The sequence below is a fragment of the Gorilla gorilla genome, chromosome 9 (genome assembly GCF_029281585.2).
Source record: "Gorilla gorilla gorilla isolate KB3781 chromosome 9, NHGRI_mGorGor1-v2.1_pri, whole genome shotgun sequence".
Lineage (NCBI taxonomy): Eukaryota > Metazoa > Chordata > Mammalia > Primates > Hominidae > Gorilla > Gorilla gorilla.
This window is the reverse complement of record NC_073233.2, coordinates 97,091,072-97,106,887: the sequence shown is the minus strand read 5'-3', so window position 1 is coordinate 97,106,887 and position 15,816 is coordinate 97,091,072. Positions and strand designations below refer to the sequence as shown.

The following is a 15,816-nucleotide window of genomic DNA, read 5'->3' as shown; positions in this document are numbered from 1 at the left end:
ATAGTCAGAAGTGGAATGAATGGATCATATGATGATTCTATCTTTAGTTTATTGAGGAAGCTCCATGCTGTTTTCCATGGACTAATTTACATTCCCACCCAAAAATGTGCATGTGTTCCATGTTCTCCACACCCTCTCCAACATTTGTCTTTTATCTTTTTGATAAGAGGTATTTGAACAAGTCAGAGGTGATATCCCATTGTGGTTTCAGTTAATATTTCACAGGTTATTAGTGATACTGAGCATTTTTTCATCTGCTTATAAGCCATTTATGTTTGGAAATATAAATGTTATCATTTTATTGTGGTTTGCTTTATTGTGCTTCACAGATACTGCATTTTTTTTTTTTTTTTTTTTACAAATTGAAGGTTTCTGACAACCCTGTGTTTAGCAAGTGTATCACTCCCATTTTTCCAACATGTGTTCACTTTATGTCTGTCACATTTTGGTAATTCTTGCGATGTTACAAAGTTTTAAATTATTATTGTATGTGTTATGCTGATCTGTGACCAGAAATCTTTGATATGACCATGGTAATTGTTTTGGGACACCACAAGCAGTGACAATGTTAAAAAGGGGACTTTAATTAATAAATGCATGTGTTCTAACTGCCCCACTGACCAGCCACTCCTCTGAATCTCTCCCTCTCCTTGGGCCTCCCTATTCCCCAAGACACAAAAATATTGAGATTGGGCCAATTAATAACCCTAAAATGGCCTCTAAGTGTTCAAATGAAAGAAAGAGTTGCATGTCTCTCACTTTAAATAAAAAACTAAGGATGATTGAGCTTAGTGAGGAAGGCATGTTGAAAGCTCACATAGGCTGAAAGCTAGGCCTCTTGTGCAAAAGTTAGTCAAGTTGCAATTGCAAAAGAAAAGTTCTTGAAGGAAATGCAAAGTGGTACTCCAGTAAACACACACAATAAGAAAGAAAAACAGTCTCACTGCTGATATGAAGAAAATTTTAGTGGTCTGGATAGAAAATCAAACCAGCAACAGCATTTCCTTAAACTAAAGCCTAATTGAGAGCAAGGCCCTGACTCTCTTAATCCTATGGAGGGTCAAAGAGGTGAGGAAGCTGCAGAAACAATGTTTGAGGTGGCAAAGCTTGGTTTACAAGATTTAAGGAAAGAGCAGTCTTCATAACATAAAACTGCAAGGTGAAGCAACAAGTGCAATGGAAAGCTGCAGCAAGTTATCCAGAAGATTTAGATATTAGATGAAGGTGGCTATACTAAACAACAGATTTTCAGTGTAGACAAAACAGCCTTCTATTAGAAGAAGATGCCATCTAGAACTTTCACAGCTACTAAGGAGAAATTAATGCTCAAAGGATAATAAAGGATTAAGCTTCAAAGGATAGTCTGATACTCTTGCTAGGGGCTAATGCAGCTGGTAACTTTAAGTAGAAGCCAGTGCTCATTTAATAGTTTGAAACTCCCAGGACCATTATGAAATACTCTAAATCTACTCTGCCTTTGTTGTTTAAATGAAACAACAAAGCCTGCATGATAGCACATCCGTTTACAGCATGGTTTACTGAACACTTTAAGCCCATTGTTGAGACCTACTCCCTGGAAAAACAATTCCATTCAAAATATTACTGCTCATTTATAATGTACCTGGTCACCCAAAAGCTCTGAGGGAGATATACTAGGAGATGAATGCTGTTTTCATGCCTGCTAACACATATCTATGTTGCAGCCCATGGATCAGAGAGTAATCTGGACTTTCAAATCTTATTTAAGAAGTGCATTTTGTAAGGCTATATATTCCATAGATAGTCATTCCTCTGATGGATCTGGGCATAATAAATTGAAAACCTTTTGGAAAGGAGTCACCATTCTAGATGCCATTAAGAACATTTCTGATTCATGGAAGGAGAACAAAATATTAACGTTAACAGGAGTATGGAAGAAGTTGATTCCAATTCTAATAGATGACTTCGAGGGGATCAGGGTATCAGTGGTGGAGATAACTGCAGATATCATGGAAATAGCAAGGGAACTAGAATTACAAGTGCAGCCTAAAGGTATGAGTGAATTGTGGCAATCTCATGATAAAACTTGAACACGTGAGGATTTGATTTTTATGGTTAAAAAAAGAAAGTAGTTTCCTGAGATGGAATCTACTCCTGGTGAAGATCCTGTGAATGTTTTGATATTGTAACAAAGTATTTAGTATATTAGATAAACTTAGTTGATAAAGCAGCAGCAGGCTTTCAGAAGATTGAGTCCAATTTTGTAAGAAGTTTTACTATAGGTAAAATGCTATCAAACAGCATAGTATGCTACAGAGAAATCTTTTGTGAAAGGAAGTATCAATTGATGCAACAAATTTCATTTTTGTCTTATTTTAAAAAATTGCTGCAGCCACCCCAGCTTTCAGCAGCCATCACCCTCATCATTCAGCAGCCATCAAAATCAAGGCAAGACCCTCCCCCAGGAAAACTTTGACTTGATGAAGGCTCAGATGATTGTTAGCATTTTCTAGCAGTAAAGTATTTTTAAATTAAGGTATATAAATTGCTTTTTAGGCATAATGAGATTATACCCTTAATAGTCTACAGTAAAGTATAAACATAATTTTAATTTTTATTATTTTTTTTCAACTTTTATTTTAGAATCGGGGGGCATGTGTAGGTTAGCTACAAAGGTATATTGCATGAGGCTGAGGTTTGGGTATGATTGAACCCATCAACGAGGTTATGAGCATAGTATACATTATACATTAGGTAGTTTTTCACCTGTTATGCCCCTCCTTCTCTCTTCACTCTAGTAGTTCCCAATATCTATGGCTCCCATCTTTATGTTCATATGTAGCCAATGTTTACCGCTCACTTATAAGAGAAAACATGCAGTGCTTGGTTTTCTGTTCCTGTGTTAATTTACTTCAGATTATGGCCTACAGCTACATCCATGATGCTGCGAAGGACATCATTTTGTTCTTTCTTATAGTATTCCATGGTGTAAATGTACCACATTTTCTTTGTCCAATACACCATTGACGAGCACCTGGGTTGATTCCATAAACATAACTTTTAGATGCACTGGGAAACCCAAAATTTTGTGTCTCTCTTTACTGAGATATTCACTTTATTGTAGTGGCCTGGAACTAAGCCCACAGTATTTTGATGTGTGCCTGTATACATACATTGTGAATGACTAATTCAAACTAATTAACATTGCATTACTTCACGTACTTACTTTTTACTTTTCATGTGCTAAGAACAGTTAAAATCTACTTTCTTAGCAATTTTCAAGAATGCAATATATTGTCATTAACTTTAGTCATCACGCTGTACAACAGATCTCTTAATTTACTTTTTTTTTTTTTTTTTTTGAGATGGAATCTCACTGTGTTGCCCAGGCTGGAGTGCAGGGGCACAATCTCAGCTCACTGCAACCTTGGTCTCCCAGGTTCAAGCGATTCTGTTACCTCAGCCTCCTGAGCAGCTGTGATCACAAGCGCACACCACCATGCCTGGCGAAATTTTTGTATTTTTAGTAGAAATGGGGTTTTATTGTATTGCCTAGCATGGCCTCGAACTCCTGAGCTCAGGCAATCCACCCATCCCAGCCTCCCAAAGTGCTATGAGTACAGGCAATGATCAACTGCGCCCAGCCTACTTCTTATACTTAACTGAAATTTTGTACCATTTGTCCAACTTCCCTCCAACCCACACCAGCTCCAGCCCCCAGTAACCATCCTCTACTCTCTAATTCTAGGAGTTTAAATTTTCTTTTGACTCCACAAATAAGTGACACCACGCAGTTTCTGTCTTTGTGTGCTTGACTCATTTTATTTCACATACTAAACTCCAGGTTCATCCGTGTTGTTGCAAATGAGAGGGTTTTCCTTTTTTATGGCAGAATAGTGTTCCATCGTGTATATATACCACATTTTCTTAATCTATCCATCGTTATCAATATTTGGGTTGGTTTTGTATCTTGCCTTATATGAATAATGTTGCAATGAACTTGGAAGTTCAGATATATTTCCCTTTGGATATTTGCCCAGGAGTGGAACTGCTGAATCATATGATAGTTTTATTTTTAATTTTTTAAGAAACTGCTATGTTTTCCCAAATGACTATATTAATTTACATTCCCATGAACAGTGCACAACAATTCCTTCCATTTTTTTTTTTTTTTTTTTTTTTTGGGGACAGAGTCTCACCCTGTCACTCAGGCTGAAATGCAATGGCATGATCTTGGCTCACTGCAAACTCTCCCTCCCAGGTTCAAGCAATTCTCATGCCTCAGCCTCCCGAGTAGCTGGGATTACATGCATCTGCCACCACGCATGGCTAATTTTTCTATGTTTAGTAGAGAAGGGGTATCCTCATGTTGGCCAGGCTGGTGTCAAACTCCTGACCTCATGATCTGCCTGCCTTGGGCTCCCAAAGTCCCTCTTTTTTTTTTCTTTTTAACATAGTCTCTAATACTTCTTGTCCTTGTCTTTTTATTAATAGCTGTTCTAAAAGGTGTGAAGTAACATTAATATTATCTCATTGTGATTTTGATTTGTGTGTCCTGATGATTAGTGATGTTGAGCATCTTTTCATGTACCTGTTGGACATTTGCATATCTTCTTTTGAGAAATGTCTATTTACATCCTTTGCCCAATTTTTAAAATTAGTTTTTCTATTTTCTAACTATTGAATAGACTTTTTAATATAGTTTGAATATTAACCCCTTATCAGAGGTATGGTTTGCAAATAAATTCTCCTATTGTGTAGGTTGTCTGTCTATCATGTTAATTGTTTTCTTGGTCGCTTGGAGATTTTTAATTTGAAGTAATCCTATTTGTCTATTTTTGTGTTTGTTGCCTTTGCTTTGGGGCTCCTCTCCGAAAAAATCATTGCCCAGACCAAAGTCTTGGAACTTTTACCATATGCTTTCTTCTAGCAGTTTCACAATTTCTAATCCCTATATTTAAGTCTTCAATTCATTTTGAATTGGTTTTGGATATGGTGTTAGATATGGGTCCAATTTCATTCTGCTGAATGTGGATATCCAATTGTCCCCAAACGACTAATTGCAGACACTGTCCTTTCCCCATTGTTTTTGGCATCTTTGTCAAAAGTTAATTGAATGTAAATTATTGGATTGACTTATGGGCTCTCAATTCTGCTTCAATGAACACTAAATCTGCTTTTATGCCATTACCATGCCATTATAATTACTATAGTTTTGTAGTATATTTTGAAATCAGGAAGTGTGATGCTTTGTTCCTTTTGCTCAAAATTGTTTTGGCTATTCAGGCTCTTTTGTAGTTCCATATGAATTTGAAGACTGTTTTTCTATTTTTGTGAAGAATGTCTTGGTATTTTGATAGGATTACATTGAATATGTAGATTTCTTTGGGTAGTGTAGTAATTTTAACGACATTAATTTTTCTAATCTATGAATACAGGATATCTTTTTATTTATTTTTGTGGTCTACAGTTACTTTTATCAATATTGTATAGTTTCAGTGTACACGTCTTTCATTTTCTTGGATAAACTTACTCCTAAGTATTTTATTTTTTGATGCTGTCGTACATGGGGTTGTTTTCTTAGTTTCTTTTTCAGATAGTTCATTCTTAGTGTACAGAAACACTACTAATTTTTTGTACGTTGCATTTGTATCTTGCAAGTTTACTTAATTTATCAGTTTTAACAGTTTTCCAGTGAATTCTCAAGCTTTTCTGTGTGTAAGGTCAGATCATCAGTAAACAGAAACAATATCCTCTTCCTTTCATATTTTGATAGTTTTTCTTTTTTTTTTTTTGCCTAATTGCTAATTGGGTAGACCTTTTAATACTATATTGAATGGAGGTGGCAAGAGTGGTCATACTTAAATCTTTAGAGTTCACTGGGTAGTTCTAGATATTAAAAATGGCAAAAATTTACACCAAAAAGTGATATAAAAATGATTCTTTAAAAAGCGTTCAATTTATCTTTTCTGATAACATTTTATTCCAGCACTATGCTTTTCTCTCTTATGTATGGGTATAGGTGGTTGTGATGTTGGTATTGACACCAACACTTTGGTGTTCATACATGTTCTTATACACTGATTTCTGAATAAAACTTAACACAGACTGTTACTTAATTCTCATTATATGAGAGTTGCCATGAAGCCAATAAAAATCTGCCTAATGATTTTCCTGGATAATGGTCACTTTCTTATGTGATTTTATGTCCATGTTCCTGTGGACATGAATGAAGAGAAGATTTTGGTAAATTAAGTAAAATCTTTAATTCTCAGTTTCAGTTTCCTTATCTTTAAAACACGAAAAATAACTCCTCTTATTTTTACCCAAGAGGATGATAGTATTATCTTAATGGCAGGTATAAATCTGTGCCCTTTATTCATTAACTGTGGTGAGAAAATTACTGTAGAGGGGACAAAGAACACTCCACAGCATTTGTCAGTCATGATTTGATGCTTTATTTTCTCCTTTCTTCTTGAAAATTTCAAGAGTAGACAGCTGACCTTCCTCTGAATACTTTCTTTTCTGCTATCATCACCTACAATTAAGTCTAAAACCTAATATGTCTAAGACATTACACATGTAATGGAAGAAGGCTAATAAGGGAAATAAAAGCTCCAAGAGAATTAAATCACATTAAATAGGACAGTTGGGCCATAGTGCACTCTGTCTGGAGAATTAATCATATACCGTTCAGGCCAGTGGAAGAGATCAGTTTGTACTTTCTTATATGAAAGTGTGTTAGGTTCAAAAAGAGAAGAAATAACAATACAATTTCCAGAAGGAAAGATATATTGATGACAGATGTAGTAGGTTAGTGCCAGGCCCACATGGCCTTAAATTCCTGTAGCAGTTCTGTGTGTCCATCCTCCTGCTTTTTCATTCTTTGCTCTTAACAACTTTCTCCTGAAGCCTTTAGAAGGCTGCCCTTGGGTACTGGGGCCACAAAGCCTATCTGGACTCAAGCTCCTGGGAGTTTTACATCCCCTACCTCAGGGCAACCTGTAGCCAATGGCTATTTAGCATGGAAGTACAAAGACTCATCTGTTTTTTTTCTTAAGGTAGGACAAACTAGGGTATACTTTACCTTCTACCAGGATCTAGTGGAGTCTTGGATTTCAACTGACATTGTACCCTTATTTTACTTTTCTTTCTTTTGTATCCTGTCTAATCCACCTTCTTATTAATTTATCTTTATAAACACTTTCTTTATTATACATTTGCATGCAAATTCTTAGCCTAAGGTCTGTTTTGGGGACAACCTGATCACAGACAATAGACTACCATAACTTCTTAGCTTTTATTTAATAACTTAAATCACATTTGATAGGCACCCTCTATTTAAATCCAATGAGCACATAATTTATAAAGAAATATTAACCAACCTGTCAACAAATGCATGGTGAAGAAGGAAGATGGGATCGTTGGCAGATCCCTGTACCTGGGACATTGTTCCATTCATATAGATGTGCAAGGCATTGTGCATGCTGCTTTGAGAGGCATCTGCTATCCCAGTAAGTGGACTAGCAAATCCTGTTCATTAAAAAAAAATGAAAAAAATATGTTTAATGACTGAAAACATAAGTGATTATCCCATTTGATTTATAACTATAACTTGAAGACTGTTTCAAAATATAAAATCAAAAATAAAATTCATTCCGTATTGAGACTCTTTACATTCTGGATACCCAGTGTGTATTCAATAAATATTTGTGGAATTAAATGGCCTAAATTTGGGTACAATGGACAGCTTAACCAGGTAAAAGAGGCTGAGCCAATTTGTGTTCCCTCCTGTTCATTCTGCCTATAATTTCTGTTTCAATATGGACAAGTCGTAGGAACATTTTATAATAACCAGCAGTCACTTTCACTTCAGTCTGTAACAACACTCATAGCAGATCTTTTCAGCCTGTTATGTGTCCCTTTGCTTTCCAGTTCTGGAGAACACTTTAAGTTTGGTTTCTGGTTCCAGAGAAAGCGTAAAATTTGTGACTCTTCACATTTCAATTCCTCTTTCACAGGAACATCTTTCATATCAGTTTGTAATGTGTCGATTTTACAAAACATTCATTTCAAAAATAATCAGAACTCCAATAAATATTTCCATTTATTGCATCAGCAACAGTAATAATGGGAAAAATTTTAATAAGAGCAATTATTTTCTAAATGTTGAGTATGCTAAATGTTTATTGTGACATATGTTCTTCAATCTTTACAGTAACTCTGTTGGTTAGAAATTATTATCCCTATTCAAAGAAAACTGAGGTTCGGAGAAGTTCTGAGTTTACCAAGCTACCCAGGTAGAGTTGGGATTTTAATCCGTATCAATTAGACGCTAAGATATGAGCTCTTGGAATTTTGTGTTCTCTCTCATGTGCCCATTAAGAAGAGGAAGAGGAAGATAACTTTTTAGTGCCCACTCAGGCAAAACTGAGAGTTAGGACCAGAAAAAGAAGTTTGAATAACAAAATTGAATTGTAAGCAGGAACGAAGTTGGGGGAACACGACGAAGGGCATATTATTAAATTTCAGAATTAAGAAATATCAAGCAAGCAGAAATTGTGAATAAGATCATAATGTAAACCAGAGTTATAACAGAAACAGTGAAAAAAATAGAATTTAGGCAGGGAAGTTCTAGCTTTATTTCATACAAGTAGAACTATTTTATTGGCAATATCTTCCTTATTAAAGGTGCAGTTCTTAATTTTTGCGTCACATGCCTTGTGCTCTCCCACTATTGTGACTGATAGTATTTCTGCCCCTTCAGGTAGTGATGTTTTTTCCCCCTTTTACCTCCTTTTGAACTTATTTTATTCATTCTGGGAGACCATACCAATCCCTGATCCCTCTGGAAGATTAGCCTAAGAACATGCACATCCCTCTCCTTTACACAGTTTTGTCTATGACAACTTCTGTGAATATACATACATGACAGTTAATCTGTGTAGAAATTTTTCTAGATCTTGACATAATTTTATGTGACATTTAGAAGGATCTGACCAATTAAGTACCTACATTATTATAGAAATGGAAAAAAGGGGCTTAGAGGGGACAAAGAACTTGTCTAAGGTAAAATAACAAATTGGACATTAAGGTTAGAGCAGATGCCTGTTTTAGTGTAGAACTTATGCTCCTAAATACAATGGTTTACTTCCTTTGCTATGTAGCAATAAATCATGTAACTGAGGACAATGTTCTTCATAGAAGTTGTTTTCAAGATTTTATCTTTGAGTAGCACCAAATGAAAAATTTAAAACTCTCACACTTTTTAAAGTGTATACTCTCACACTTTTTAAAGTAGGTCCCAAACTGATTTTTTTAATTTAAAAGAATTTTTAAAGTTTTATATTTTTCATTGATATGTAACAATTGTACATATCTTTGGGGTACATGTGATATTTTGATGCCTATAATGTACAAGGTGTAATGATCAAATCAGAGTAATTGGAATATCAATCACCTCAATCATTTATCTTTTCTTTGTGTTGGGAATCTTACAAATCTTCTATTCTAGCTATTTAAAAATATACAATAGAATAAATTGTTGTTAACTATAATTTTCCTACTGTACTATCAAATTGTTTTAATCATAATCATAAATAGTTTCAGAGGATATAATAAAAGGATATTGCAAATAGTGTCAATTTAAAAATGAACATATAATATTACTTTCAAAAAATGTATCCACCATAATTATTTGATTCCATCATCCATATCAAAAACAACTTAAACTCTTCTTTGATAGTCTGTAACTTTCTGGAGTTACCTTTTTATACTTGAACTTGTATTTGTATACTATTTTTCTACACAATTATATCTAAATGTTATGTATGTTATGCTTAAAATATTTGAAAAATATTAGTGAGGATTAAGGAGATGTTAGTCTAAGGATACAAATTTTTTGTTAGATAGGAGGAATAAGTTCAGGAGATCTATGTCTAAGGATACAAATTTTTTGTTAGGAGGAATAAGTTCAGGAGATCTATGATACAACATGGTGATTATAGTTAATAATAATGTATGGTATACTTGAAAATTGCTAAGAGAGTAGATTTTAAATGTTCTTACTACTCAAGTAAGTATGTGAGGTAACAGATATTTTAAGTAGCTTGATTTAGCCATTTCCCAATGTATACATACATCAAAGCATCATGTGATGCACCATAAATATATACAATTTTTATTTATAAATTTTAAAAAGGGAAAAGAATAAGTAGCCTACCAAAATTCTCTGTAACAAAAATAGGTATATCCATTTTATTCTAAATTTTAAAAAAATAAATAACTGCCAAGAAGCTTTGTTCCCATAAATAACTAGATAAGGGTAAAGACATTTTTATTTAAATTTTACTTACCTTTTTGAACTCATTTGAGCTAAATATGCTAATAATGATACAATCCGGCAAAAAAAAAAAAATAGTTTTTACAATTTGATCCATCAACTGACAACTCAAGCAAGAATTATTTGATAAAAGCAATTTCACAAATGATGAATTTATTTATAAACTACCCAACTTGTAAGAAGTTTGTTGCCTAGTAATTAAAGTTATACATGTTGGCAACACTAGCACCAATGTTTTGGATTCCCCACTTGTTAAACACTCTGGAAGTTTTTCCCATTCTGGGAGCAGACTGTATTGAGAATGAATTCAGGATATGTGGAAGATAGGCTCTTCTGAAACATCGGAGAAGGGAGATTTTGAAAGGAGAGTTGGTGAAGAAGAATCTTCAGGAGTCTTCTCAATCAGATTCATTTAGAAAAGAAGTATGCTTGGAAGGATGAGCTAAAAATAAATTTTCTTAAAACTCTCTGCACCATGTACCCCTTAGAAAGTCTTAGTGAACCTGCAGTAGTGTATCTATGCCACTTTGAAGATACTGCTGTAAAAAAGATTTTTGAACTGAGTAGAACTTGGCTTAAATTCTGTGTTACATACTGGAAGTATAATTCTTGTCAAGTTATTTATATTTTTTGGGCTTCAATGATAAGAGAGGAAGCAAATAATGTCCACTTATCAGTTGGTGGCAAGGATTAATTTTGATAGCAGGTATAAAATCACCTAGTACAGATCTGGTGCAAAGTGAATACTTCCTGAGTAGTAACTAGTATTTCTATAATCATGTTGCATGTGATAAATGGTTGCTGCTAACCAAGAATATGGTGCACTCTCAATGCAAAAGTATCTCTTTTGCTGCAACCATTAGGTACCAACCTAGCATCACGCATCTCCCTCCTTCCTAAACTTCATTGTTCTGTAGAAACCTGCCTGCTGCCTGCTCTCGTCCTATATCAGGTGTTCTTAGGTGTCTTAGGAAGTAGAATGGACTGACATTTTAAGAGCGTTTTCAGCCAGGCTGGTATTTCATTACTCACTACTATACTGACCTGACAGATGTTGCATCTAGAAAAGCCTCTAATATTACTAAGAAAAAAAAAAACAGCTAAAGAAAAAGCACAAGGAGTTTGTCAGAATACATTGTGATATGTGCTTAGAAATAATGTAAAGGCCCAAGTTGAACCAAGATTCTTTGTAATACATACCAGATTAATATAAACAGTTGTAAACAGTTTTATTATAGTAACAATTTTAAATAATGTATATATTGTCTCTTCAAATAGACTAGAGACACCTCAGAATTAGAGATCAAATTGTTTGTTTTGATTTCCGATAATCAAAATCAGAGACTTGAACACCTTCATATTTAAAAGATAAACAAATATAAAATACTCTCAATCTTTCACTTATATATCCTACAGAGATTGGGAATAAGAGAGACAATTTCCAAAAAACCTGCGAGGGAATTTTAGAGAGCTCTACTCTGGCACCTGTCAAGTGACAAAACAGAGAAAATGTTATGAATGACAAATAATATAAAAATGTGAACAGACTATTTTCTATTTTATCTTTTCATAGAGTTTATTTTCTTGGTTGGTGAAGTCAACTTGAAAAAAAATAGAAATAATTACTCCAACATCAGTAGCTTCTCTGGCTGAGATTTGACTCTGTTATGGAAGAATAAGTCAAAGAGGAAATTCTAAGTACCCCAAAATAGTGCCCATATATATCCAGCTTTTCAAATATCTTTCATGTAAATAATCTCATTTGAATCTCAGGGCTACTTGTGATATGAATATTATCATTACCTCAATTTTACAAATGTGAAAACTGCAGCTTATAGAAGTTAAATAACACATACATTAAAGCTAGTAGTTGGGGAATCAATGAACTGAATAATTGATTCCAATTCCTGTGCTCCTTTTTGCATATACAGTTGGGTAGTGTGTGTACTGACTTACCCTTGGAAATTTCTTTGCACTATACCCCTGCAATGAATTTGTGGACTTGTCATTTTTAGCTACCAAATTACAGCAAGGTGCAGAATGTGTTATTATCCCAACCTTGTCCAGGAATTCCTCATGGAAAGAAATTTTACTGAGCCAGTAGAGACATGTTAGTCACAGATGCCAAAATAGCTCAATGTTCTTTGTGAAAGGCAGTAAGAGTTCCCCCAAGTTAAGCTATGCCTTAATATTTGCAAGCTACATTCCTATAGGAAATTAATAAACCCAGTTTCAGGTCAATGGCAACAATAGAATTTTTTTTTTTTTTAAGATGGAGTCTCACTCTGTTGCCCAGGCTGGAGTGCAGTGGTGCGATCTCAGCTTTCTGCAACCTCCACCTCCTGGGTTCAAGTGATTCTCCTGCCTCAGACTCCAGAGTAGCTGGGATTACAGGCACAAGCCAGCATGCCTGGCTAATTTTTGTATTTTTCGTAGAGATGGGGATTCCCCATGTTGGCCACACTAATCTCAAACTACTGACCTCAGGTGATCCACCTGCCCTGGCCTCCCAAAGTGCTGGGATTACAGGCGTGAGCCACCGTGCCCGGCACTCAACAATAGAAAATTGCAACTAGTTGATCTCTTTTTGCTGTTTTCTTCCCTAATAATACTCTGAAAAGTTTATGTTTGTTTCTTTTTAATATTGATGCTTATCTCTCATACCTAGAGATTCAGATATAACTGGTTTAGAATGGGACTCAGGCACTTGGAGTTTGAAAACCACTCTGGGTCGTTCTAACATGTGCAGGGTTGCACTGCACTGAATTAAGCTGGATTGATCTCCATTCTCTAAACCTGAGCTCATGCTTCAAAAACTTTACCTGTGAATATATGATTTCCTTGATGTGAAATTTTCACCTTCTATATTCTGACAGTCCAAAAATCCTTCTGCCTTTAAAATCTTACACTATAAACCTATGCCTTGACATATTTTCTTCCTGGTAACTGTTGCATGTTCCTTTGAAAATTATGATTTAAGAAATTGAGCAACTACTATGTAACAGTCACTGGCTAGGCATTGGCACATATATCATCTCATATAATTCCGTATCTTTCCTTTTAGGAAGATGAGTTACAGATGTTGCACTTTAATCATACCTGCTAAGAGTCTGAAATATGAAAAGGTGTGTAGTTAAATCTTCAGAAGAATAGAGCACATTTAATTTATTGAATTTCATTTAAGTGCATTTTTAACCTATTTTAACATTTCATAGTGTTTCAGAGATGGAATTGGAGAAGAGGAAATAAAAAGAAGATAGAAAATGTACATTAGTGCATCTGAAGATTTTTTAAAAAGTGACTTAAGACCCACTGACTTATATTCCTCCAATTTACTCTCCTAATGTGCAACTTGATTGAGGAATTAAGTACACAGCTTCAAAAGGTTATGCACAATGGTTTTAGGAGGCTGTATTTGATGGCTGAATACTTTGAAAAGGCTTGTAATTTAAACTACTTACAGAAGAAATACAGAATTGCAGATCAAAAAACATTTTTGGATCTAAGCAAGTCCCTAGATACACGAAAAGCATTAACTTTCAACCAACTCCCAAACGAAGCAACAGTTACCAGGAAGAAAATATGTCAAGGCATAAGTTTATAGTGTAAGATTTTAAAGGCAGAAGGATTTTTGGACTGTCAGAATATAGAAGGTGAAAATTTCACATCAAGGAAATCATATATTCACAGGTAAAGTTTTTGAAGCATGAGCTCAGGTTTAGAGAATGGAGATCAATCCAGCTTAATTCAGTGCAGTGCAACCCTGGTCACATGTCAGAACGACCCAGAGTGGTTTTCAAACTCCAAGTGCCTGAGTCCCATTCCAGTTTGCTCAAAGTGCTAGCTCTACAGCCATAAATGTAATTAATTAGCATTTATGTTTATTAGAAAATACTTTTAATTTGACTCAGGAGATTTCTTTGATTATGAGGAATAGAGTAATGAAGCAAATGAAGTGGTGCATGAGTGTTTCATACGATGTAATTATTACAGCAGAGCCCAGGGCACAAACAGTCCACATATTTTGTGTTTTTCAAAAATGTGGTCCCAGAGTTAGCAGCATCACCTGTAAACTTGTTACAAACACAAATCCTCTAACCCTAACAGTGAATCACTGAACAGAAAGTCAGGTGGGGACCCATCGTGTGTGTTAACGAGTTCTACAGGTGATTCTAATGCACAATAAGGTTTGAAAACAGCTGCTCTCATTCTTTTCATTGTTTGCACAAAGACGATGACAAATCACAATGAATTATAAGTCATTTCCATAAATTCAAGAAAGTTTTTTGTGTTATTAAAGTGTTTATTATTTTAAGTGGGCTTCTCTACTTGTTAACCTCGGTGTTTGTGTTTTCTCTTCTCTACTACTTAATTGCCTCTCTACAACAAATATTACTGCTATTACTACACCTTCTATTCCTATGTGGTAGGTGCTAGGCTGCATTTCCTTAAGTTTTTATGGAACTTCATCTTCATAGTAACTCTGTTTTTGTTTTGTTTTGTTTCTGAGTTTTGTCTTTTTGAGACGGAGTTTCGCTCTTGTTGCCCAGGCGCTGGAGTGCAGTGGTGTGATCTCCGCTCACTGCAACCTCCGCCTCCCAGGTTCAAGCGATTTTTCTGCCTCAACCTTCTGAGTAGCTGGGATTGCAGGCACCTGCCACGCCCGGCTAGCTTTGTAGTAACTCTGTAAAGAAGATATTATTTAGCAAACTTTCAGGTGTTGAAACTAAGTCTCAAAGAGGATAGGTGGTTTATCTAAGGTCATTCAGTAATGATATAGTTTGGATATGTGTCCTAGCCCAAATGTCATGTTGAAATGTAATCCACACTTTTGGAGGTGGGGCCTGGTGGAAGGTGATTTGATCATGGGGCAAATTTCTCATGAATAGTTTAGTACCATCCGTTTGGTGCTGTTCTCACAATAGGGAGTGAGTTCTCGCAAGATCTGATGATTTAAAAGTGTGTGGCACCTGCTGCCCTGCACTCTGGCTCCTGCTCTGGCCATATAATGTGCGTGCTCTCTCTTTGCCTTCTACCATAATTGTAAGTTTCAGCCTCCCCAGAAGCCAGGCAGATGTCAGCACTGTGCTTCTGGTACGGCCTACAGAACTGTGAGTAAATAAAACCATTTTTTTTTTTAAATTACCCAGTCTAAGGTATTTCTTTAAAGCAATGTGATAACAGCCTAATACAAGCAGATAAGTGGCAGGGTCAGAATTTTGACCAATTATCTGCCAAACTTCCAAGCTTTGCTCTCAATTATTCTGTTACATTCTTTCAGTTAATATAAAGCCATTAGTTGCAATAAAATTTAAAACAGACAATAGATGTTCTGTTGCAGTTATGATAGTTCCTTTATTTCCTTTAATTCTTGTCATATCCATTGGAATAAAAAGCTGAAACCCAGCTTTTTCACAAAGTACTCTCTTGGGGTAGAAAAGGCCCTATCATGCTGGTTCTTACTCTCTGGATGAAAACCTCATCAGCTTCCTATC

The 15,816-nt window shown here is 35.2% G+C and overlaps 1 protein-coding gene across 1 annotated transcript in view; it reads right to left on the bottom strand.

The window, feature by feature from the left end:
* Nucleotides 1-15,816, bottom strand: part of TYR (tyrosinase) — a 118,509-nt gene that overhangs the window by 59,694 nt on the left and 42,999 nt on the right. Inside the window, exon 3 of the mRNA XM_031006243.3 lies at nt 7,365-7,512. Within this exon, the coding sequence (XP_030862103.3) occupies nt 7,365-7,512 (148 nt within the window). The remainder of the gene's footprint in view (nt 1-7,364; nt 7,513-15,816) is intronic.